The sequence below is a fragment of the Moesziomyces antarcticus genome (assembly GCF_000747765.1).
Source record: "Moesziomyces antarcticus DNA, scaffold: scaffold_v10006, strain JCM 10317, whole genome shotgun sequence".
Classification (NCBI taxonomy): domain Eukaryota; kingdom Fungi; phylum Basidiomycota; class Ustilaginomycetes; order Ustilaginales; family Ustilaginaceae; genus Moesziomyces; species Moesziomyces antarcticus.
Window position 1 is genome coordinate 141,184 of NW_014639004.1, and position 24,335 is coordinate 165,518.

Below are 24,335 nucleotides of genomic sequence, written 5' to 3' on the forward strand. Positions count from 1 at the left end.
GTCATCCGCAGGAGTCGCGATGCTGTGCCGTGCTGAGCCGGTCAGCAGCTTCGCAAGAGAGAGAGAGAGAGAGCGGGAGAGAGAGAGAGAGAGAGAGAGGGGAAATCCACTTCATCTGCTGCCAGGCTATTCCGTCGACTCGACTCGCTCGGATCTCGCCCTCCGCCCTCTCCTCTGCTTCCTGTCAGGCGCATGCTCTTGCAGCTAGCTTGAGTAGCTCGCTTCCATTCGCCCCTCTTTCATCACCACACCCACCTTCACCAGCTTCGTCGTCGCCGTCGTCGTCGCTGTCGTCGCCATCTGTCCAATCGCTGCTGGCTCATGTCCATTTCATCTCGCCACGCGCTCGTTGGTCTCTGGCTCTGACGCAGCCCATCTCCCCCGCGCAGCATCGTCTCGCGACCCATGACGCCGGCTCCCACTTCCTCCACCTCCAACCATCCCAGCGCAGCCGCGACCGCAACCGCAACCGCTGCCGACTCCACCAATTCGCCCCATCGCACTCCCTTTTACGCTAGATTCGCAAGGCGTCCCAGGACCTCCAGCAGCGCCGTCAACCCTGCCTACGCAGCCAGCACCTCCAACCTCCTCTCGCCTCCCGCACGCGGAAACAGCTTCTCCGACCTGCTCAGAAGCTCCTCCTACTCCCAGGTCAACCTCCATTCGCCTGCCAACAACTCCACCTCATCCTCGCCGCACCGCGAATCCCCTTCGCGTCCGCCCCGACAAGCCACCTCGACACACATGGCAAGCACCAACTCCTCCCCCGCGCCGCCCGCAACCAGCGGCAGCGCCCTCGGTCGCATGTTCCGCCGATACTCCCAGGGCGGCGCTTCTCGCAACGACAACGCGCGTCCGTCCACACGCGATCGAGACTCGTTCAACGTACAACGCAACACCAGCTCGCCCGCACTCGACAGAGACTCCACCGGCAGCCCCATGCGCCCCCAGCCCCACCACATGCCCCGCTCCGGCTCCTACGCCACCAACATTCCGACACAACAATCCTCCGAAAACCTCATCACCATGCCTGGCTCGCGCACCTTGACCGCCATCCCCGCCGCATCAGCTGCCCCGGCTAGCTCGCCCGTCGCCTCGCCCGCGCCCGCCGTTGCTGCAACCGCCGCACCAGCCCAACCCAATCGCACCTCCCAAGACGCGAATGTCGCCAGCCAAGCTGATGCACCACCAGCTCCTGTCGAAGCCTCTTCTGCTGCTGCCGCCAACCCTGCCGCTGCCTCCTCGGCTGCCCCGGCATCCGGCTCCGCCCGGCCCTTGAACGGCATGCATCGCATCCGCCTCGTCCCTCACCTCGAGGCCACACGCTCGCTCCACTTTGAGCCCATCGAACGCGACCTCAAGGAAGGCGCTGGCGTCGTCAAGGTCGGAAGATTCACTGACCGCCAGCCTTCGCAACGCGACAACTCGGCCGCTGCTGCTGCTGCTGCCGCCGCCGCCGCCTCGGCCACAGTCGGCGCCAACGGCGACCTCACAATCCCGGCAGGCACAGACTCGTCCCTCACCCCACAGCAGACTCGAGGACAGCCAGGCGCACGTGGAGGCGCCATCCCCATCAGCGGCACCAACGGCGGCGGCGGTCGCATCGACTCGTCGCGCATCGCCTTCAAGAGCAAGGTCGTCAGCCGAGGCCACGCAGAGTTCTGGTGCGAGCCCGGCGGAAAATTCTTCATCCGCGACACCAAGTCTTCCTCGGGCACCTTCCTCAACCACATCCGTCTCTCGGCGCCCAACACCGAGTCCAGGCCGTTTGCCATCAAGGACGGCGACATCGTACAGCTCGGCGTCGACTACCAGGGCGGCACCGAGGAGATCTACCGCTGCGTCAAGATGCGCGTAGAGCTCAACCGCGGATGGCAGCGCGAGGCAAACCAGTTCAACGTAAACGCCCTGCGCCAGCTGCGCGCGCTCCAGGGCTCGCCCCTCTCGCCGCCGACCGAAAAGGGTCAGCCGTCGTCGGCGTCGGCGCTGCTGCCCACCAACCGCCAGGGCGTCAGCGTGACCGACTGCTGCATCTGCCTCTTCTCCGTCACCGTGTGCCAGGCGCTCTTCATCGCTCCCTGCTCGCACGTCTTCCACTACAAGTGCATCAGGCCCTTGCTCAACCTCCACCATCCCGGCTTCTCCTGTCCGCTCTGCCGCACCTTTGCCGACCTGGATGCCGACGTGGAGGAGGACGAGGCGTGGCAGGAGGCGCTCATGCGGGAAGCAGCCGCTGCAGAGGCCAGACTCGCTCAGGGCAAGCTGCCAATCGAGGTAGGCACGCCTGCAGTCGAGCTCGATGCTCCCATCACCGCCGCCGCGCTTCCTTCGCATCCCGAAGCGCTTGGTGGCGACGCAGCCGTCACAGCCGGCGCTCCCCTCACCAACGCCACCGCCTCGAGGCTCACCGCCGTGGCGCTCGCCGAGGCGTCCAACTCGAATCCGCCTCTGCCCAGGGCCACCGTGGCGCCAAGCAGGCGTAAGAACGACTGGGCTCGCCCGGACACTGCTGTCGGATCAAGCGCCGGGCCGCTCGGAGGAGACGAGACTCTCGCCGTCGCCGAATCGGCAGATGCAGCGCGAATGCCAGCCAGCGTCTCGCGCATTTCGGCCGAGCTCGGCGAGATGGCAGTGGCTGACCGGCTGTTGGACGAAAACACCTCGGTGCCCGCCGCAACGCTTCCGACTCTGTTGGGTGCCCATGTTCCCCGCACCAGTTTGGGAGCCGGCGATGGCGGCTCGCCCGCGCGCAGGACGTCGGGTCCCATTGTCATTGGGCAATCGCACCAGCAGCGCGCTGCTTCTGGCGGCCTAGCGGGAGGACAGCCGGCTCTGGACAGCCTCGAAGAGGGCTGGCCCAACGTCGGTTCGCTCGGCGGCTTTTCGCCCGGTCTGGAGGAGTCGGGCACGCCGCTCAACCACACCTTTTTGAGTACGTTAGCAGAGGCGCCGCACGTCGCGCCGACCTCGTCTGCGCCGCGGGATTTTCCGCCAGGCCGATCGGCACCGGCCCCGAAACTAGTGCCGGCCGCCGCCTCGGTGGGGACGAGTCGAGTGCGCCCCGCTGAGCACGAGGCGAGGGAAGCTAGGGAAGCTCGGGAGGCGAGCGGTGGCGAGGCTGGCGCTCGCACCAAGCGCTCAAGCGACGGAGACGACGTCGACACGGCGGAAGAGGAAGCGGGCGGGATGGGCAACGGTGCTTCGCCCGAACATCTGGCCGGAGGCGATGCACCCAAGGGCAAAACGAGGATGGGCAACGACACGTCGCCGAGCCGCGGCGGCGCGTACGATGCCATGTTGTCTGGAGACGCCTTGGGCAAGCATGCGGCGCACGATGCGCTTGCCTCGAACTCGCCGCCGGCCAAGTCGGCGAGCGCGAGGCGACGCAGCCGCAGCCGCAGCCGCGCTGGACGCGAAGCGGGGCCGAGCGACTCGGACGAGCAGGAGGCCGCGCCGTTCCAGTCGTACGACCTGCCGCGCACGCCACGCACCGGTCCCAACCTCAATGCGAGCGCGTACATGTCGCATCAGCTGCACCATGGTCATGGCCACGGCCAGCCTGCGGTGCAGGGCGCCAGGCAGCCGGGCGACCGCAGCCAGAATGCCGACGGCGGCTCCGCACCCACGTCGCCCTCGACCGAAGGCAAGATGGCGCGCTTCAAGAGGAGGATCTCGCATGCTATCTAGGCTGCAACATCCACATTCCGGCTGACAGGAATTGCAGCAGTCTTTTCGGTTTCTTCAGTTCCTCGTGATCGCGGCGAGTGTGCGATAGCGCAGAGAGAGAGAGATGAGGTGTGACTAGGACGAGTCGAATCCTGCGTGACAGGCCGAGTGTGTGGAGGTCGGCAGCGCGATTCACATTACAGGCCGCGCGGGTGGATGAGGCACAGCAGCACAGCACTTGGGCCGATGAGGCCAAGCGAGGATTGGGTGATTTCAGGGTCCAAGACGCGAGAGGGCTCAGCCGGCGCCGCCTCCATCACGCACGGCTCAGCCGCAATCACCTTCCTTGCTACTCAGCACCTTCCGTCCCTCCGAATCATCGACTTTGCCAATTGGGGTCCCTCTCGACAACAGATAGCGTCGTACTTCCTCTTGTACGCGAAGCCGCCTTGGATCCATTCTCGTTCACCACCTTCGATCTTCACGCACGCCACCTGCGTATGTCCCCAAGGATCCATCTCATCAAGGCAGTGCACTGAGCTTTGTAGCACGGTCTGCCAACTCATTTCCCCTTCGCCCGACCAGGATAGGACCGGAACGACCGCATGCATCATCATAGCCACTGCGCAAGTGCCGCTGGTCCAATCCTTGCGTCCCTCGGACCTTATCAACCATGAGGGTCGTACGTGCTCACGATGGGCGCTCGATCCTCGTCAACCAGCCGCTCTCGCACTTCGCATCGCTCGATGACTTGTTGGACTGTTTCTCCCTCGCCACAGAGATCCCTTCCGATGCCATCATCTGCATGGCCTCCGACGGCAGCCAGCTCAAGCAGGAACTCCTCGACCGCATCGTCCAGCAATCCGCCACGTCCACATCCGCTTCCTCGTCCACCGTCGCTGCGAGACCACATCCGAGCGCCTCCACCTCAAATCCTTCCACACCGGAAGCCCATCCGGAATCGCATACGCACGAGTTCTTCGTCTACAACCGCGACTTTCTCTACACGGACCCAACAGAGCTCGCCGCCGAGCTGGCCGAGCATGCCGTGCTCGACCCCGTGCCGCCCTTCCCTCAAGCAGAGATAGCCTTTCCTCCAACACCCAAGTCGCTCGAAGCCCTCGTTACATGGACGGCAGAGATCTCCACCCTCGTCGCCGATCATGAGCACACCTGTCGCGACCTGCTCAGCCGCATCACACTCATCGCACGCAGCCTCCAGGTGGCGCTCGCCAACCTCAGAGATCACGCCGACAACATCGAGAACGGCGCCAAGGCGCTCATCGACGACGTCGCACAGAAGGAGCTCACTCGCATGAACAGCCTCCTGCAGGGCTACGAGCGTGACCTGCGCATCCTCGGCATGGTCTCCATCCACCCGCGCCTCCAGTCCTCGGGCGCACAGATGGCCACCACCTCCGCCACCACCACAGCCTCGGGCTCGGCACAGAATGGCCAGTCCAACGGATCCGCCGCCGCTGCCAAGCCAAAGCACCGCACCCTCGGCGACTACATCAGCAAGTCAAAGATGAGTGCGGTCGCGGATGCCTGCCAGCGTGTCTTTACCGAGCTGCGCGAGCGCATCGAGAGGATCGACGTCGACCTCACACTCATTCGCAACGACACACAGGGCCTGTCAGACGAGGTAGAGGCCACCACGCCAGAAGTGGCCGACGAAACGTACCAGCGAGTCGCAGAAGCTTTGGCGCGAACGAGGGAGCTGCAAGCTTTCATCGAGTCCACATGCTCACCCGATGCACAGGGCTGGCCCGTCGCCGACAAGATCGACCGTGCCACGTTCGACCGCATCGTCAGCAGCGCCAACGAGCTCCTCCTTCTGAACGAGGTGGTGCGCGAAGCTGTTCAGCGCCTCACGCAGGATCGCAACGACATCCTCGAGCGCAGCCTCCACCTCCTCGTCGACATCTCGGGCATCCAGTCCGAGTTCACAGAGACTGGCTCCTTGCTCGCCGCAGTCGATGCCGATCTGCACTCCAACAAGCTCGACGGCTTCAAGCATCTGCATCGGCTCAAAAACATGCTCTGGGCGTACGGCGCCACCGTCGTCGAGGTCGTCAGGCGGCGCGAGTTTGCCAAGCACTTCCTCGGCAAGTCGCAGTCCCTCGCTGAGCTCATGGCCAAGCTCTCCGCGTCCGAGTGGAAGCGACGCCAGTTTTATCGTAACGACGTCTCGTCGCTTCTCCCGTGGGAGGTCAAGGGCATGGACGACAAACCGCCGAGCCTCGAGATCACCACGCCCCGCGTCAGCAACGAAGGCACCGCTGATCTCAGCCTGGCAGACCTCCAGGCTCTCTACGAGCTGCTCGACCAGGTAGATCTGCGGCTACGCGAAGAGGCTGAGGGTCAAGACGCAGCCGCGAGCCCGATTCCCGAGGTCAAGGCGGCATTGCAATCTCTGGCGGCCGCGCTGCAGGACCTCGACGACGAGTTTATTCATCTCGTCAACCTACAGCTGCTCAACAAGGAAGACGACGAAGACGGTTCCGACGACGATACCGACGAGAGCGGCTCCGACACGTCGATTCGCGCGCGCAAGCGTGAGCGTCGCCGCCAACGTCTCACTGCCTCGCTCGCGGCCGCTAACGACCAAGAGCTCGCCCAGCTGCGCCGCGAGCTGGCGGCCGTAAAAGCCGCCAAGGACGAGGCAGAGCGCGCGCTCAAGGCAGAGGGTGAAAGCCGCGCCTTAGGCCTCAAAGCCGAGATCGAGACGCTCAAGCGCCAGCTCGAGACGGGCAAGTCGGACGCGACCCAGCGCGAGGCAGAGAAGCGCGAGGCGCAGGATCGCATCGACACGCTCGTCGCCGACCTCGAGGTGGAGCGCGAGCGCAGGCTCAACATGGTCGACGAGGTCAACCAGCTGCGCCGCGATCTCGAGCAGAGCCACCGTTCCGAGGCCGAGGCGAAACAGGAGGCCATGGAGGATGCAGAGCGCGTCGCCGAACTCGAGGCACAGGCACACGAGCTGCACGTCGAGCTCGAAGAGGCCAAGGTCGCACGCATCGACGCGAGCAAGCGCATCGAGGCGCTGCTCAGCGAGGGATCGAGTGCCGAGGACGAGCTCCGCACCGCCCAGGCGCGCATCGACGAGCTGACGGAGCAGCTGTCGAATGCCCATGCGGAGGCAGCCAAGGCGCGCGAGACGACAGCAGAGATCGAGGCAGTCAAGGAGCGACAGATCCGTTCTTATCGCGCCGAGGCGGATGGCGACCGCGCCATCCTGGAGGAGAAGGTGCGTGCGCTCAAGGCGGATCTGGATGCCAAGGTGCAACTGCTCCAGCAGCAGACGGCGATCGCATCGCGCGCAGAGCAAAGCCGCATCCCGGATCGCGAGGCCATCGAGCTGCTCCGTGGACAGTTGCAGGCCGCCGACGTCGCGCACGAAGAGATCGTCAAAGAGATGGACCGCGCCAAGGAGATCGCCGACGAAGCCGAGGCGTCCCGCCGCGATGTCGAGGCTAGCCGCCAGCAGCTGCTCGAGCGGACGCGCGGGCTGCTCGCCAAGGTCAGCCAGCTGCGCAAGACGGTGCGTGCCATGCCGGTCCACTCGTCGTCCCGCCAAGCATCGTCGTCCAGCAACGCAGCTGTCGCTGCGGGCAACGGCGCCACGTCGAGCTCGGCGCCCGCAGGCTCCGCAGCTGCAGTGGCTCAGCGCGCCATCGCTGCGTCGACAGGCAGTCTTTCTGCATCCGACCTTTCAGAGTCGCAACGCCAGGCGGCGCTCGATGCATTCGAAGCCGAGGCGGAGGGCGCCAACTTTGAAACGACGCTCGATGCGCTGCGTGCGTTCGATGCGGTCGAGATGTACAACGAAGTCAAGGCGAAGCTCGACTCGCTCAACGTGCTGGTGCGCAAGTGGCAGAAGGCGTGGAAGTCGGCCAACGATAAGGTGACCAAGGCGAATGCGGCGGCCCGAGACAAGATCGCCTTCCGCAACTTCCAGTCGGGCGACTTGGCGCTGTTTTTGCCCACGAGGAATTCGAATCTGGCTGCCAAGCCGTGGGCTGCGTTCAACATCAGCTTCCCGCACTTCTTCCTCAACGCCAAGGGACCGCTGGCGGAGCAGCTGAGGACCAAGGAGTGGATCGTGGCGCGCATCACGACGATTACCGATTGCGTTGTGCCCGCGGCCCCGGATGCGGATGCGGATGCCAAGGAGGACGAGGCGGCGAATCCGTTCCGTCTGCCGGCAGGCGTGCGCTACTTTTTGCTGGATGTCGAGACGTACAGCGGGCACAGCTCGGCGCCACAGCTCAAGAGCAGAAAGAGCTCCTCGGCTGCGCTTGATTCTGAGTCCACGTCGGCCTTGCGCGGGTCCGACAAGCAAGCTGCTCCCGCGCACCCTAGGAGTCAGAGCGAAGGGACGCTGACCGGTCTTCAAAAGGTCTCGAACGAGAGCCAGACGGTTCCCACCGATGTCAAGGGTGACCCACCGACAGCAGCACCCACAAATGAAGCGGCTGTGGAGGCGCAAGATGCGCGTGGCGGCTCGGACGAAGATAAGGCAGGGCAGACGAGCGGCTTTTCGCTCAGGTCCGAGAAGTCCGAGAAACTCGATGTGCCCGACCAGCCGACGCCGCCGATGCAGACGCCGGACACGTCGCCGCACATTGGGTCGGCCAAGCTGCCAGATGCCGCAGCTTCCGCATCGGTAGCCGACTCGCGCACAGCTGCCACGTCGGCAGCGCCTGCATCCGCACTGACGCGGGCAATCAGAAGCACGTCACCCGCTGCGTCGATGAAGACGGGACGGTGGCGTGCGGGCTCGTCGGCCTCGGCGAGTGGGTCGCCCTGGGCGGCACGCGGGATCATGGGCATCGCTGAGGAGGCCGATGCGCGGAACGAAAGGGACGGCGACGCTTCGAGTGCAACAGGGTCGACGAGCCACCGGACGGCGCTGATCGAGCACGCTACGCTCGCACCTGCATTTGGTCGGCCGAACAAGCACCGTGAAGGAGGGTCGCGCGGACGTATTGCCTCTCCATCTAGTACTGAAGGCGGGATGGAGGGGCGCGGGGTGACGTCGGCGCCTGCGTCGCAGACTCGGTCGGAGGGGATCGCGATCCGCGTGTCGCGTCCGCTGCGCTCCGAGTTAGTAGACACGGCCGTGTCGAATCCCTTCTCGCAGTCGCCGGGGCCGGCGTCGCTGCCTGCGGGTCGGGAGGGCTTGGGAACGCTCGGCCGCAGTGCGCAGCGCAAGTCGAGTCTGAACATCGCCACGACGGCTGCTACGGCGGCGCCTAGCGTTCAGCGGTGGCCGGGTGGGAGCGACGGCGTGGTGAAGCGCAGTGCGTCGTCGGCGTCTACGGCGTCGAATGCCGGTGGCGGGATTAGGATCAATGGGCGCAGCATTCTGGTGGATACGCTGTCGATGGGGCGGCATCAGCGGCAGACGTCGGCGTCGTCCGCGGCGGTGGCTGCGACCTCGGCGGTGACGGCGCATGCGGTGCCGGGAGCATTCCCGTCGTCGTTTTCGTCGTCTGGCTCGCTGGCTGAACCGGCGTCGCCGCAGCTGGGCGCGCCGGCGCTGCCAGCAGCGGAGGATGCAGCTGCGTCGCCGCGAAAGCCGAGCCGGTCGTTTTTCAGCCAGACGCTCGGGCGGTTGAGTGGCGTGGCGGCGCAGACGGTGGGTCCGCCGTTTGCGCCCGCGGGCGATACAGCCCGGGAGGCGAGGAAGCAGCCGCGGCCGTCGCTGTTTGCGGCGGTGGCGCCGTTTGATGAGCAGCAGCCGCAGCAGCCGCAGCAGCCACAGGGGGCCGAGGGCGGCGCGTCGGGTTTTTCCAATGCGTCCGCCTCGAGTGCCGAGGGTTTGCTCAAGCGGGTTAGTGCGTCCGCTCAGCGGTAGCTCAGCGGTAGCTCAATGGGGTGCGGTAGGAATGATGCAGCTGCGATGTGCAGATTGGTGTGGTTGAGGAGTGTAGTTGTTGAACAAAGGTTGGTGGCGTGGAGCTGTCAGCTGTGTAGAGCATCGAAGAGACAGGAGCGGTTTGTGGATTCAGCCACTTGGGTCCGGGGCGAGGGCTCAAAGACACGGGGGAGGGGTGCAAGCAGAGGATGCTTGTGGTTGCAGTTGTGATGTGATGGGAGTAGCTTGGGTCTCGAGCATCGTTGGGCGTATCAGAGTCGCACCAGCAGCGATGGTAGCTCGCAGTCGAGCGGTTTGTCGATTGTGCTCTAATGAAACCGGCGCGAATGGTCAAAGGCGTTGGCGAGGTGCGGCAAGTGCAGGCAACTCGTCGCATTGGTGATGTGCACTTCCTTGGCGTGATTGAGGCGTGCGGTCGTTGAACAAAGGTTCGGTGGCGTGCACGTTGCAGCTCTGTGGGGCGTAGTAGAGACGCCTCGAGTAACGTTGGTAGCTCACAGGCAAGCGAATTGTTGATACAGCCGGCTGAATCCGACGAGCTCTGATCAGTGCAGGCATCTGGTTGCATTTGTCATGTTGAACTCGCTGGCGTGATAGAGGCGTTGAGTTGTGGAACCAAAGTCGGGGCGTGAGTCTCTGAGCTCGATCAAGGTGTACTAGAGAACGCTCGAGCAATGTTGGTGTCAAACCTCTCAAGCTCTGTGGAGCCGACGCAATAGCAACGCTGATAGCTCACAGACGAGCCGTCTGTCAAGGACTCGATTTAGCGGCGAGGTGCAACCGGTGAATGCTTCTCGTCGCATTGGTCATGTGCACTTGGTTGGCGTGTTGGGTGCAGTTGGAGTGCAGTCGTGATGCGAGGGTCAGTGGCGTGGACTTCTCAGCTCCATCAAGGGTGTACTGGGGACGCACCAGCGACGTTGCTAGCTCACAGTTGATCCGTCTGTCGATACATGCCTCGGACCCAGTGTCGGGAATTGGAAGCATCGGCAATGTGCAACCAGTAGAGTTGTTCCGTCGCAACCTGTTGCCACTGACGCCAAAGCCGTGCCGCATGCCCGTTGTGGCGGCGACCTCAGCGTTGGTGCTCGCAGCACTGTTCAATGGCGAGGTGTGGACGTTGCAAGCGACGATGCGCGAATCGTCACGTCGACGCAGCTTTCCACCATGGCGAGAATTGGGTCCTCGGCGTGGATCCCCGCAATGGGCACGCCAAGACCTCTTTCAAGTGCGGCAGGCGCGCGCGCTCGTGTCTGCAAGCAATTGCTCAGATGGTCATTTGAGGCTGCCAATGCTCAACAGGTCTTGGATCGCCATTCCGTCGGGCCATGACCTCAATAGCTGATACCTGCTGCGCATCGCCGTAGGAAAGCTCGCTCTGCTGTGGCTCTTTGTAGCAATCGAGATACAATGGTCAGTAGCAGTGAACGTGGTGCGGCCCTGACTGGGCTCTGGTGCGAGAGGCGGGTTGCGGGCGAGGTGAGCGGGGTTCCAGCAGCAGCGGCACACACGGGTTGGTGCTGCGCCAAAGATGCTCTCTGGGCGGTATGCTGGCTATTGCGCCTGTGGAATGATGCTATAGCGAGGGGCTGGATTGCGAGCACGGAACCGAGGAAACCTAATGTACAAAAAGAGCGATGATCAAAGCTAGACAGCGAGGGCGACCTGGTCGCTGAGGGTCTGCACCTGTTTATGCAGCGCAGTGTAGTCCTCGATGTAGTCCTCCTTGGGCTTTGTTGCGTCCTTACCCTTTGCGGCCGCCTTCTTTCCTCCACCGGGGACGATCATGACGCAGCTGGTTGGACGCTTGGTCGCGCTGGCCGAACCGAGCGCCTCCTTGGAACGCACAAAGATGTACGGGTTCGAAGTATCCTCGCACAGCACTGGGATATGGCTGAGAATGTCGATCGGGCTAATGTCACCCGCAAGAACGACGAGACCCTTCTCGCCCTTGCGAAGCGCTTTGACCACTTCCTTGACACCGCGCTTGACGTGACCGCGCGACTTGGACGCCTTCTTGGTGAGCTTGAACAGCTTCTTGGCCACCTTGGGCTGAGCCAGCGGCTGTGCAATCGGCGAAATCTCGAGCGTATCCTCGCTCGAAGAGTCATCAGAGTCATCGCCGTCGTCGTGCTTGGGCTTCTTGTCCTTCTTGGACTTTTTCGAGGGCGTAGCGGAGAGATCGACGGAAGCGTCGACGTCCATGGCAGCCACTTCGGACTTGCGCTTCGACTTCTTCTCCTTCTTTGCCTCGTCCTTGGCCATTGTGGATGTAGCGACGGTGGGGGAGGGATGCGGGTAGGTGGGTGGTGGTGGATTGGTGGAGGTTGGGATGGTGATCACGAGGTTCCGCAGAAGAAGAAGAAAAGTCGACAACCAAAAGCTGCAGAGAGGCACAGCTCAAATTTCGAGCGAGCGGCGGCGAAAAAGTCTTTTTAGCGCCCGCCCCACTCTGCCGAAATTTTTCATCAAGCCTTGATAGAGACTCGGCCTAACATTTATCAGATTTGCCGAAAATTGCTCAAGGCGCCTCCTCGATCACGAGACTTAAAAAAGTCTTTCTTCCGCTGTTTCTTGGATTTCGTGCTGCAGAGCCGCTTGCTGGCCGCAGTTTTTTTTTCTCTGCAGCCTTTCTTCGCGCCGCACTGCGCCCCGCTGGGAAGGGCAAAAAAGGACAAAGCCAGGCACGGCTCTCCCCGCTCCCTCCTGCTCCACCACCATCGCGCACCTCGTCGCGCCCGCAACATGGTCACCCATTCGCCCGCGGGTCGGCGCAAACATCCCTCGCCAGCACGCACCACTTGTAAGTTGGCACATACATACATCGGCGCAGAGGCGCGCAGCTTGGAAGGATTACAACTATACCACGCATGATGCCCGTGATTGCGTACACAATCAGAAATTTTTATACACGAATCAGATGATCAGCCAGCCGCCTCGGCGTCAGCTTTGCGCGAGAAAAGGAAAAAGACAACTGACGCTAGTCTTGTGCCTCTTCGTAGAAACGTGGTCCGTTACAACCTCTCGCCAAGGACACCCAAAACAATCTCACTGTGACAAGGTACGCAACCGTGGCCCGCTCCGATCGCACGCACCGCTGGCAGCTACATGCACGACGACAAGAGGATGCTATAGCATTTACAAACTAGAGTCTCGCGGTCTTGGTTCGCGTTAACTTGCATCAGCTTACTGATTCTCGTCGTGCGGTAGAGCTACGAGGTGCTTGGCGATCGAACCATTCAGCATGGTAGAACACCACAGCTGACGATCCCCATGCCTTGTCGGTCTGTAGGATCCCCACGAGTATGATGATGTCGACCTCGCCGATGTTGGCAGCGATTAGGGCTCTGGCAGCGCCGCGCTTGCCGATCCGCACAGCCCCTGCGCTGTCGCGATCGCTCGCTTCGGGCCCGCCTTCAAATCCCGCCCCGGCTCCCAAGCATATGGTAAGTTGGCATTCGACCTTCCTTTGAACCCACTTTCCCCCTCCATCACTTCCACCTTGGCGATGGTCGCAGCCTCGCTGTTGGCCATTGCTTTGGCGCCGGTGCACGTGGCGCGGTTGAGCCTCGGCTCGACCTGCGTCCCTAGCACAGTATCGTCTGATTGGGAGCGACATCCTTGATTGGAGGCCGCGAGCCTGCCTTTGCGGGCGGGCGAGCGGACGTGTAAACAACGCGACAACCCTGGCGGCGGCTGCCTAGATCCATGTGCCCTCGTCACCTCTTCGCCTGTGTGTGCACGCCCTCGGCGCGGCCGGGTTTTGCGACTCGGTCGAGCCCGTCGAGGGCGTGCGCCGGGATGAATGTACTTGGGCTGGCACCCTAATTTCATAGCACTTGGAGTCAGGCACTATGTGCCCATGCTCGTTTGAGGCTACAACCTAGGGTCCTGGCTACATTCCCTCGCACTTCTCTTCCTTTTTCCTTCGCGCTATTTGCGGTTTGAGATAGGATAAGAAGGCTGACACGGTTTTCCTGCGTGTCCAACAGATCAAGAGGATGCCTCAGGCTTCGGTGCGCGGCAGCTACATGTTCAAGCGCAATCGCAACGATCCTTACTATGTGGTGCCCGAGTTCATCATGATCCTCAAGCATTTCCAGCCCGACATGCGCGACAGCATGGGCAGGTTGGACGAGCGCAAGCTCGTGCCGTCGTGGCTGCCCGTGCCGCCCCACCCGGCTACGCACGAGCGTCGCTACCTCCGTGCGCCGTTCTACCCGCCCACGGCGCCGGCCGGGCGCAAGAATCGATTGGCGTTTCAAAATGCCGAGGCTGCGTGGACGGGACCTTACGATGCCAGCCCCGGTGACAGTGGCAAGTGGGAGTCGGCGGCTGCGCCCATAGTGTCGGCCGAGATTCGACCGGTGCTGCGCGTGCTGGTCTCGTCGAGCGTGCGGCGCGTGCACAAGCTGGCGGTGATCCGCAACCGCGTGCGCACGCGCCTCACCGAGGCGATGCGCATCGCCGTCGCGCACATGGAGCAGCGCGGCACGGACATCGACAAGATGCTCAACCCGCGGCGCAACCTGCTGCTGGTCTTCGCCGGCGCGGCGGCGCACAGCAAGCCGATGGACGAGCTGGCGCAAGAGATGCGTGACGGGCTGCGATTCCTCGCCGCCGTCGCGGACGGAAGCATCGATGCCAAGGCGCAGCGCAAGCACATCAACATCAGCGCCGAGCGCAACCGTGCCGCCCAGCTGGCATTGTAAGCAAAGGTATGTACCCTCCGGGGATAAAGGGGGGAGCAGCGGCGAAGATTACTTCTGTATCATCCCTTCGGGGAGATGCTGGAAATTACCGTCCGACTTTGCTTCGTGAGGACAATTTTATGGCTGATTAATGAGCCCATTCGCTCCCCTCCCGCTGTCGTTGTTGATACTGGACGAGCCGAGAGCTGACCTTGCGTTCATGCTCTGCATTTCCAAACAGCCTCCCTCAAAGTCTACTATCCAGACTCGCCGACGATCAAGATGAAGAAGATGAAGCTCTCAAGGTATGTCACATTGGTTGCGACTGGCTGGGGAAAGGGGGTAAGATAGCATGATGAGTTTCAACCAAATCACGACGGTCTTCGTACACAACCATGGCGAATCCGCCCTGCCACTAAACCCATTTTTCAGGGCACCCGTACTGAATCCCATACCCCCAAGCCAAGCCAGCGCTGCCGGCGCCATCAATGGAAAGGACGAGGGCTGACTTTTGGGTTTCATTCGGCGTCTGATCAGATTTTATACCCCTGCAATGCAACGATACCCCGTTCTGCTTTCAGCCCAGATGTCTTTATTCGAGACCAGTTCGTGTGATTCCAGTGTGAGTGTGCGCGCCGGATGGGGACTAGAGGTTGGAGTGTGCAGGAGCATCTTTGGCGTCATTGGGGACGCTGATCAACCACGGCATAGTGAAGGCATTGAGTCTCCTGAACGGCCAGCCGAGTTTGCCGTTCATCTCCTTATGTCCCCACCTGTCCTCGAACCTGGTGACCCTATTATCGCCATCTCGTTCGATCACCACTGTGGACTTCATATCCTTGACGGTTCCCAGTCCTTTCACCTTGTACCTCTGCAGCTGGACGTATTCGACGATGCCAGGTTCTTGTCGGGTGAGTTTCCAGGCCTTGGTTTCGGAGAGGCTGAAGGCGGCGGGCATGCCGTACCACTGCGCCATGTACTGTTTGGCGCCCACGGCGTGGCAGATGGGATCGGCAAAGATCGCACCCGCACTCCAGCGCGCAAAGATCGCGGCGCTCGGTCGGGCGCCGAACAGATCCATGCTATCGCGGATGATCTGTGCGGTTTCGGGCGTGGGCTCGATCAGAGGCGATGAGGCAAAGCCCTCGAATTCGGCCGTCTGAGCCGGCAGCGATGCGGAGGCAGACATGGCGGCTGCAGGATGTCCGATACGAAAATGTCGTTGGGACGCAGGAATTCCTGGCTGTACGGGCGTGGCGAGTACGGCTCGAGGGATGAGCGCCGATGAGAACAGAGCCGGCGTGAGCGCGAGAGTTGGACGCAGCGACGGTGCGGCGCGTGCAGGTGCGGCGGTGAGCGAGAGCGCAAGCAGAGAGAGAAGCGGGGCGAACACGGCAAGTGAGGAACGAGGCGACAGCGTGCTCCAAAGTCGCATCGTATGGCGGGGCGCAGATGGATGTAGTTGCTGAGCGAGATGCAGTGCAAGTATGGCTGGGTGAGGGGCAGATTGATATAGGGCAGCACGCGCATGAAGGCATGAGTGTGCCTCCACACGTCGAGGGCTGGAAAGGCGCCGCCTCTCACGTCAGCCTATGCGACAGCGGTGACGCCGTTCCGCGGAGATTTTTTCCCGAACGTTGTTACATCGATGCGACAGACAAATTCGGACCAAAAAAGGCGACTCTCGTGCGGCTGGAAGGAGTGCATCCTGCGGCCGATTTGACTTTTTTGCATAGCGCCTTTCATCCCGTAACTCCACCCTATCCTGCTCCTCCTCCATCATCCCCCATCTCTGTACCGCTGCGACCATGGCATCGGCACGCACACTCTCACGCAGCCTGTTGCGCACACGCGCATTCTCATCCTCCGCCCCCACGTCCTCGTCATCATCATGGACGCCCGTCCTCAAGCCGGGCACCCTCCCCGCGTACGATGAGGCGCTCTCGTTCCTCTCTTCGCACGCCGACACGGTGCGCTCCAAGGCTTCGGCGCTCGACACGACGCACGCTAGCCTCTCCGCCGAAGACAAAGCGGCGCTCAAGGAGTCGCTCGAGGTAGCGGCGCGCATCAACGACCCTGCGACGCTGGCGCGCTTTGCGGCGTCGCAGCCGACGACGTACGATGCGGCGGATCCGGTGCTGCGCTACCTGCGCGAGCGCGTGTGGCGCAACGACTCGGGCGTCCTCGCCAAGCTCATGCAGCGCTGTACGCTCATGCATGTCTTCCCGGACGTGCTTCCCGGCATCACACCCACCGCGGACGTGCAGGTTGCCTTTGGAACGGGCGCTGGATTTACCGACCACACGGCCCAAGGTGGAGATGTGTTGGCGGGAGTTTTCGTCCCCGTGCAAAAGACGGTTCAGCCTCCGACAGTGGCGGTGAACGTGTTCCATACCGAGAAGAAGTTGTATACCGTCGCACTGGTGGATCCAGACCAGCCGCACGAGGAGAACCAGTCCTTCACCACACGCCTGCTCGCACTCAAGACCAACATCGAGCTGTCCGCTGCAGAGTGCAGCGTGGATATGACGAGCGATATGGTGGCCGAGTACATCCCACCGCATCCGCAGCAGGGAACCAAGTACCGCCGCTACACCACCGTGCTCCTCGAACAATCCGACCGCATCACCGTCGATGCAGCACCGAGGGACGCATTTGATCTGCGCGCCTTTGCCCAGGCGAATCGGTTGACCCCAGCCGGGATCCACTTCTGGCGCGCCAAGTGGTCCGAGGCAGACGCAGAGACCGTCTCGATGATCTACAAGCAGATCCTGAGTAAGTTTGGCATCCCGATCAGCGAGCGCAGCCAAGAAAGTGGGACTGACAAAACTCTTGTGCCGTGCGCAATACAGAACAAGACCAACCGCGATACACACGTCCACCTACGCTCGACAAGGTGCGCAAGCAGATCGGCGATATCGGCTCCAAGTGGTTCTGATCCGCTCTCCCTACGCACGCCCTGGAATGAGAACACCACGATTTCTAACCACGCTCCTTGGCACACACGATCGCGAGCAGAGCGACATGAGCATGCATGAAATTGAGGCAAAGGCAAAGATTGATGGGAGAGTAGGATCTAGGTCCAGAGGCCGTACTTCTTCGACGGCCAGGTCTGCCACAGCCTGATGGTCCCATCTTCCGAGCCGCTGGCAGCAAGTTCGCCGTCGGGGCTGTAGCTGACTGCATGAGCAGGTCCATGGTGGCCCTTGTGTAGTTCGCGCTCCTGGGCCGTCTCGTAGTCAAAGATGCGCACCCAACCATCAGCGCTGCTTCCGGCGACGAAGCGGTCTGCCAGCGTCGGGTGGAGCGATGCGCTCGAAACAGGCACCGCGAGCGTGTGCTTCTTGCGCACCGCACGCGTGGCGGCATCGATAAAGTACACATCCTTCCCACTCGTCACCGTCAAAAGCTCGCCTGCGCTACCCGCACTGCGCTCCATGGACGAAATGGGTTCGGCGAAGGTCATCTCGTACGCGCACTGCAGCGTGCGCGTGTCCCACCAACGCATCACCTTATCCTCCCCCGCCGAAACCACCACGTCCTCCGCACCACCGCGGTGCCAAACACTGCTCTTGATCACGCCCTCGTGCGCAATCGGCTTGTCGGCCGACGCCCCGCGCATCACAAATTCGTCCGCAACGGCATCCGGCCGTTGCAGATCAAACAGCCTCAGCTTCTTTTCGTGCCCCGCCGTAACCACGCGCGTGCCCGGCGCATTGATCGCCACGGTGCGCACAATGTGGTTGTGCGGAAACGTGTGCAGACAGTCGCCCGTGAACGTGTCCCACACCTTGGCCGAAAAGTCGGCCGAGCCCGTAACCGCCACCGAAGCGTCACCACCCGATAGCTTGCCGCACCATACGGCACCTTTGTGGCCCAGGAATGTGCCTACCCAGTCGCCGAGCCAGTCGCGCAGCATGGGGTTGCCGTCCTTGCACGACGACAAGAGCGAGTACGTGCCGTCATCCTGCAGCTCCGAGAACTCCAGGTGCACCACCGGCCGCGTGTGGCCCGAACATGTGAGTGGCACCGACTGTCGAAGGGAGAAAGCGAGGCGTCAGTCTGCACTGTCGGGAAAGCTGCGATCAGAGCGAGGTGGGACTTACTTTTTGGACGGGTGTGGAAGTCATGCTGAGGTAGTGTGTGAGGGACGACTGCGAGAGTGCGACGATGCTGTGGCTGTGCGATGCTGAATTTGAAGAAGAAGCTGATGGTCCTTCCGTATTGTTCGTGTGCCAATGCTAGGTGGTGCAGCAGCAAGGCTGAAGCGAATAGCTGCCGTGTCGGTTGCTCAACGTTGGAGCTGCGGTGTAGCGTGCGCGCGAGTGGTCGTGACCGAACGTGGGTATATCGCGAAGCGCGTCGATGGAATAGGGAGGCCGAGCACAAATGGCTCTAGGTGTAGGTGTGCACGACTATGCTTAGGCAAGCTGCCGTCGCCAAGGGGCTGTGATCACTGATGTAGAGGCGGCGCCGATGGTTTTGTCACTGCAGGAACGTGCTGCTGTAGCTGGCGCAAGCGTGTGCGTGGTCGTTGGGTAGACGGCAAAGCCGGGGTGGTGTTTGCTCTGCGCGATCAGCCGTGTATCGATGTCGTTGCGAAGATTTGGATCCAGAGGTGTGCTCAAGTCGAGCGAAGTAACAATGCGCGTGATGGTGGTGATCTGCGAAAACGGAGCCGGTGACGCGGCAGAGAGCCCCAGATGCGAAGCGAATGAGATGGACGAGGTCCGGCAAAGAAGGAAAGGCAGAGCTGCGAATCGCAGTGTTGGTTTGTTGGAGAGAGACACGCGAGTGGGCTGCATCCTCCAACTCACCGCTGCCCTTCTTGCCACACCGAACGAAAGAGAGTTGGCCGAAGCGTCGCTTTGATTCGGTGCCTCGGCGGACCTCTTTCGACCTTACACCCCTCGGCTGCGCGCGACCATGCCAGCCGAAGAAAAATGCAAAAACATCCCGCCATCTTTCTTTCCACAGCCCCCCACACGCCCCGATGAGCACTTGCCCGATCCAGCTTCAACCAGCTTCAACCACGCATCGTTCTCACAACCTCGCCTCCTCAGTGGTTCCTCACGTCTGTTCCCTCGACAGCTGGCTGATGCGATGCTTCAATTACCCATATGCAAGGAACGCGAGCGTGTCGCAGATGGGCGCTATGCTGTCGGCCTCTCCCACTGCGTCTTTCGCGTGGGCTTGTGCACGTAGTAGGTGCTGCCGAGGTTGCGCGACTGCCTCGCCTCCCAATCGGGCGGCAGAGGTGGCTCGTCCGACTCGGCCTGCGATGCTGCGCCCATGCTCTCCGCCAACTGAGCCGCCAGCGTGGCCTGAGAAGACATTGCTTGGGTCGTCGCATCCGTGCCAACGTCGTTTCCAGCCCCCACATCCCCGGGAGCTGCTGTCGCCAACGCGGCAGCAGCAGCCTCGATACTCTTGCGGGCCTTCTTGGCGGGTGTCTTGGCGGGCGACGAGGTCCTGGACGCATTCGCCTCGTCGTCCGACTCATCGGGCTCACCGGAAAGCAACTTTTGCACGTTTTCCCGCGCCAGGGTCAGCGCACCCTTGAGGCTGAGCGTGCGGTTGTACGTCAGCACGCTTCCGCGCATCGCCTTGACGCAGCCGCTCAGCAGACCCGCCAGGCTGAGCCGCGCACGCAGCTCCAGCTGCGTATCCTCGTCCGCCGCCTCCTTGCGGTCCCTCGGCCGCAGCTCCATCTGCTCCTTGACGCGCGGTCCGTCCGAGTGCATCCCCAGCGACGGATACAGCCGTCCCGCCACGTGGCCGATGCTCAGCGTCGTCTCGCGCGGGATCCTCGACTGCAGCCGCTCGCTCAGCGACACCATCACAAACCCGGGCGGCAGCGGCGGCATGGGCGGGAAGCCAGGTCGGCCACTCAGGATGCTCGGCTTGGGCATGCGCGCTTCCAGCAGCTTGGCCTCCTCCTGTCGCATCGCCTCGTCCAGCGCCTCGTTCGCAAGCACCTCCTCCTTGCTCGCCGCCATGGCATCCTGCAGCTGCTTCAGCTTGGTCGTCGACAGGATCTCGTACATCTCGCCCGCCACACGCTGCACCTTGGGCGCACGCGGATCCTCGTAGATCTGCGACAGCTGCAGCACGTACGACCCATCCTCGTCCAGCACGATCGCCTTGGGTTCCGGCGCACCCGGCAGCTTGTCCGCCACCAGCACCGAGTTGAGCTCCCGCTGCAGCTTATGCACGTCGTTCGCACTCAGCTTGAGCCGCACCACATCGCCCACCCAGATGCGCTCCGTTCCGAGATACAGGCCCTGGTAGAAGCGCGGCCCCTGCGGCAGCCCTTGGCTGTCGCCGCCTACATCGCTCGCATCCATGTCGCGCAGCATCCCCTCGGGCGTAGGCGCCGCAGAGAAGGCATCGGAAAGACTGTACAGGCTGCGCAGCAACCCCACCGTCGTGATTGCGTATCCGAACGCGAGCAACGCCGTGACGAACGGGGTGGTCGGCAGGTGCGGCTGCCGCGCCAGGTTGGTCGTCGGCCATGCGTCCGCTTCGTACACCCATGGGTGGTCTGCTGGTGTGCCCATGTCGCATTCGACCAGCCGCGGCGGGATGAAGCCCGCCAGATAGGGCGACAGCGAGCTTGCCGGCACCTTGGCCTTTTCGGTTGTGCCCAAAAAGTTGATTTGATACGAGATCTTCTGCTCCACCGACCCGCCCAGCACGGGAAGCGATTCCTCGGCCTGGCTCGGCGCCGACACCGCCCGCAGGCTAGGGTTCTTGTCGTCGTCGTCGCCGTTGGTCAGCGCAATGGTAAAGTCGATCGAAGGATCCTGCACCACGGCCGGCCACGAGACGATCTTGCGTTCCGGATCGGTAGGGTCGACGAAGGGTTCGTCGAGCTCGCACCACACCACCTCGCCGAGGCGGAAGCGCTCCTGCTCGCCGCGCTGATACTCGTGCATCACCTCCTGGTCGCGCTGCGGCACCGAAGCAATGCCGTCGCCAGGCACGAGCCGACGCATCTCAACGGCGCGCACCGTGATCGAGGTCTTGTTGGGCAAGTCCATGCCTTCCTTTGGTTTCCTGCCGCGGCGACCCGCTACGGCGGCGGTCGAAGCACTCATTACATCCGCCTTGCGCTTGCCCACTGGCGTCGTTACAGGCCGCGGTGTCTTGTCGCAGTACTTGCAGTGGCAGTTGGCTTTATCCATTGTGGGATCGAGCACCAGCCAGATCAGGTGTTCGCACGCCTCTTTGGTGGAGCGGAAGCGATGTGCTTGGCTTCCGAACAGGTACGGGTCGGTGCGTGGGCTGTGTCGTGGTCCTTTGCGCTGCTCGGTGAACTGGTATCCTTCGGGAAAGTCGTAGAGCTTCCACTTGGCCTTGGATGGCGAGAGTTGCGGAAGCTTGAAGTGCTGCGCAAGCTGCTCGCCAAGCGCCGCACGCCAAGAGTCGTGCTTCCTTTCCTCGCGCTTAAAGACGTTGTAGTAGTTGACTTCAGCCTCGTTGGCAGCAGGCAGAGCGGTGTTGGGAGGGCCGTAAGAATCGTCGCCATCGCTGCGCGGAAAGTGGATGAAGCCATCGGGACGAAAGATCGTGGCGTCCTGAGCCACTTCCTCCGGCTGCAACATGGCGGGCAGAAATAGGTTGAGAAAGAGGTCCGAGCGGATAGCAACTGATGGTGCTGATGTGACGCGATGCTATGCGAGGGCCAAAGAGCTCCGTACTGCAGCTACAGGCACAAAAGCTGGTGCCAATGAGAGGCGGCCGCAGCTGCGCACGACACAAGTTCTGCGCCGAGCTGGTCCAAATGTATATGTAGCCGCTCAAGCGATTCAGGAGCAGAACATACTGTGCTGACGGCAACCCTTGCGGTTACAGTAGAGACGGTGTTGCGAAGAGGATGAGCAGGGTGGATGGAGGGTGAGAAGTAAGGTAGTCGCTTTACATGACGAGCTAATTTCAACTGAGCCGGCACCAAATGAGGCTCGAGCGAGAAGGACGTGTCGGCCGCACTTTCTGCATTTCCGCAGAATGCGCACATTTCCACGACTTCTTCTGCGCGTGTCGCGTCCAAAGCTTCTGGCTCAGGGTCACCTTGGACCCTCGGGCTCTCACCGCAACCGCAAATGCTTTCTTCTCGCGGCAGGTAGCTTTGGCCCTCGTGACCAGTATTTGCGCTTCAGACATGGATCGGAGTGCTAGAGAGAGTGCATGTGCATGGACGTACAGGATCAAGGGGAAGAAATGGAGGTGAATGCTGGGTATATCGGCGATGATGCACAGCACACCATCGTCTGTGCGGGCATGTACGCGCTAAAAGTCGGTGGCCTGCTGCTCCTGCTGAGCCCTCCGCAGAGCACGGGTCTCCTTGGCAATTGCATTGCAGTGCTTTTCAAACAGCTGCACGAACGGACGCAGGCTCGTCTTTTCCCAGTCCTGCTTGACGCTCCCGCTGGCCGCCTCGTCGTTCTTGTAGTTGCTCTTGGCGGGCTGGTGGTCGTCCTTGTGCGCGGCCTCGTACGAGTTGAGCTGGCGCAGCAGCTGCGCCACCGTCGGGCAGTCGGTATCCGGGTCGAACTCGAACACCTTGGATGGCTCGAGCGGCACACAAACCTTGCCCGTGGCAGGATGCACGACAAAGGGCGACTTGAGCAGATGGTTGAGGTGCTTGGATACCTCTGCGTCGATACGAGGGTAGGTGTACTGGAGGATGATGTCTTCCAGACAGGGTCGCCAGAGACGCTGGCTCTTGTACTCACCCGCACGCTGCGCACACTCCATGACGTCCTGCCACTTTTCCAGACTGGATCGGCTCGATGCGCGCTCCCACTTGGAGCGCAGCTTTTCGATCGCCTCGGCCTCGCTGGAAGGAAGCAGCTGAAGAAGCACCGCCCACTGCTCTGGTGTGCGGAAGCAGTCCTGGTCCTTGAGCACCGTGTCGACGAAGGCGAGCTTGAGTGGGCCACTCTCGCTGCCCTCTCCGCCGATGGCGCGTCGCAAGCTCGGATGCAAGCTCCTGCCGCCCGCACTGCCCATCCAGCCTGCATCGACCTTTTTCACCTGGCTGGCACCGCCCTTGATGACCTCGAGCCATCCGACGATGGCCTTGCGCGCGTCGTCGGCGAGGTCAAACGCTTCGCGGTCCGAGATCCACACGTGGATACCACGACGACCCGAGTAGACCCAGAGCAGATGCTTGAAGCCAAAGTCCTCGCGCAGCGCCTGGTCGAGCACCTGCACCGCGACGGCGATAAACGCCCAGCAACGCTTGCAGATGCCCTTGCCCGAACAGCATGTGCGCACCTCGTCGTAGTCGGTCATGTCGATATCGAAGACCAGCTCGCGCTGCACGGGCTTGAACGACGCCTTCTGCACTGTCTTGCGGTCCTTGGGCTTGGCCGTGTACACGGGCCCGATCTCGAACCGCGCCGGGTTTAGGCGACACACCTCTTTCTTGAGCTCGTCGGCGGAGGAAAACGAATTGTAACGCAGATAGGCCTCGTTCTGAAGCGTAAAGGCAAACTCGCGGTGCGTAAAGCACTTGGTGGCCGGCATGTGCGCCAGGTCGTGGTTGAGCCAGGAGAAGAGCTGCTTCCACGGGAAGAGGCGGCGGTAGAAACTGAGCATCGACATGGGATCGGACGAGTCGCGCACCTCGATGGCGCGCTCGTCAATGGCACTGAAGGCGTTGTCGGGAAGGTCGTCCTCGTCCAGGTCCATGTCGGGAGGAGGTGGGCGCACGGCGGGAAGCGCCGACGAGGACGCCATGACTGCGGCGGAGGCCATTGCGAGCGTGTGTAGAAGTGAGTGACTGAGATTGTCAGACTCTTGTTCCAGTAAGATGTCTCGAGAAGAGGGAAGCGGGTGAGGTAGCGGGTGGTGGTGGTACTTTTGCTTGCTTGGTCGAGTTGGAGAGGAAGTGTTGGTTGGGCCCACAGTCGCGTCACGCCCAGCAAGGCCGCCAAATTTAGCTTCGGCTCAGCTGCACTCTTCTTGTTGGACGTGTCGTTCGCGCAAAGCGCAGTCGAGTAAAGTGGCGCGCCAGGAAGAGGCGTTCGTGAGACGCGTCCATCGAATGCCAGATCGGGTTGGGAGGGGCCGATGTGAGCAGGGGC

At 62.2% G+C, this 24,335-nt stretch overlaps 10 protein-coding genes across 10 annotated transcripts; 4 read left to right on the top strand and 6 right to left on the bottom strand.

Moving 5' to 3' along the window:
• Window positions 1–405: 405 nt before the first annotated feature.
• PAN0_006c2857 (SMAD/FHA domain-containing protein) lies at window positions 406–3,687 on the top strand (the record flags this gene model as incomplete). The annotated part of the gene is made up of 1 exon (XM_014801500.1): window positions 406–3,687. The coding sequence occupies one exon, from the start codon at window positions 406–408 to the stop codon at window positions 3,685–3,687; it is 3,282 nt and encodes a 1,093-aa protein (XP_014656986.1).
• Window positions 3,688–3,912: 225 nt separating this feature from the next.
• Window positions 3,913–10,895, top strand: PAN0_006c2858 (autophagy-related protein 11; the record flags this gene model as incomplete). The annotated part of the gene is made up of 4 exons (XM_014801501.1): window positions 3,913–4,164; window positions 4,252–4,348; window positions 4,446–9,505; window positions 10,389–10,895. 4 exons carry the CDS (start codon window positions 3,913–3,915, stop codon window positions 10,893–10,895), a joined length of 5,916 nt encoding a protein of 1,971 aa, XP_014656987.1.
• A 302-nt stretch (window positions 10,896–11,197) lies between these two features.
• On the bottom strand, window positions 11,198–11,815 carry PAN0_006d2859 (DEHA2F19228p; the record flags this gene model as incomplete). The annotated part of the gene is made up of 1 exon (XM_014801502.1): window positions 11,198–11,815. The coding sequence occupies one exon, from the start codon at window positions 11,813–11,815 to the stop codon at window positions 11,198–11,200; it is 618 nt and encodes a 205-aa protein (XP_014656988.1).
• Window positions 11,816–12,295: 480 nt separating this feature from the next.
• On the top strand, window positions 12,296–14,749 carry PAN0_006c2860 (uncharacterized protein; the record flags this gene model as incomplete). Its single annotated transcript, XM_014801503.1, has 4 exons — window positions 12,296–12,353; window positions 12,929–12,996; window positions 13,504–14,258; window positions 14,674–14,749. 4 exons carry the CDS (start codon window positions 12,296–12,298, stop codon window positions 14,747–14,749), a joined length of 957 nt encoding a protein of 318 aa, XP_014656989.1.
• A 138-nt stretch (window positions 14,750–14,887) lies between these two features.
• Window positions 14,888–15,676, bottom strand: PAN0_006d2861 (uncharacterized protein; the record flags this gene model as incomplete). The annotated part of the gene is made up of 1 exon (XM_014801504.1): window positions 14,888–15,676. One exon carries the CDS (start codon window positions 15,674–15,676, stop codon window positions 14,888–14,890), a length of 789 nt encoding a protein of 262 aa, XP_014656990.1.
• A 373-nt stretch (window positions 15,677–16,049) lies between these two features.
• Window positions 16,050–17,179, top strand: PAN0_006c2862 (PEBP-like protein; the record flags this gene model as incomplete). Its single annotated transcript, XM_014801505.1, has 2 exons — window positions 16,050–17,016; window positions 17,094–17,179. The coding sequence occupies 2 exons, from the start codon at window positions 16,050–16,052 to the stop codon at window positions 17,177–17,179; spliced, it is 1,053 nt and encodes a 350-aa protein (XP_014656991.1).
• A 138-nt stretch (window positions 17,180–17,317) lies between these two features.
• Window positions 17,318–18,371, bottom strand: PAN0_006d2863 (serine/threonine kinase receptor associated protein; the record flags this gene model as incomplete). The annotated part of the gene is made up of 2 exons (XM_014801506.1): window positions 17,318–18,274; window positions 18,348–18,371. The coding sequence occupies 2 exons, from the start codon at window positions 18,369–18,371 to the stop codon at window positions 17,318–17,320; spliced, it is 981 nt and encodes a 326-aa protein (XP_014656992.1).
• A 291-nt stretch (window positions 18,372–18,662) lies between these two features.
• PAN0_006d2864 (uncharacterized protein) lies at window positions 18,663–19,046 on the bottom strand (the record flags this gene model as incomplete). Its single annotated transcript, XM_014801507.1, has 1 exon — window positions 18,663–19,046. One exon carries the CDS (start codon window positions 19,044–19,046, stop codon window positions 18,663–18,665), a length of 384 nt encoding a protein of 127 aa, XP_014656993.1.
• Window positions 19,047–19,394: 348 nt separating this feature from the next.
• PAN0_006d2865 (proteophosphoglycan ppg4) lies at window positions 19,395–21,848 on the bottom strand (the record flags this gene model as incomplete). Its single annotated transcript, XM_014801508.1, has 1 exon — window positions 19,395–21,848. The coding sequence occupies one exon, from the start codon at window positions 21,846–21,848 to the stop codon at window positions 19,395–19,397; it is 2,454 nt and encodes an 817-aa protein (XP_014656994.1).
• A 685-nt stretch (window positions 21,849–22,533) lies between these two features.
• On the bottom strand, window positions 22,534–24,006 carry PAN0_006d2866 (prim-pol domain-containing protein; the record flags this gene model as incomplete). Its single annotated transcript, XM_014801509.1, has 1 exon — window positions 22,534–24,006. The coding sequence occupies one exon, from the start codon at window positions 24,004–24,006 to the stop codon at window positions 22,534–22,536; it is 1,473 nt and encodes a 490-aa protein (XP_014656995.1).
• Between the last annotated feature and the right edge of the window lie 329 nt (window positions 24,007–24,335).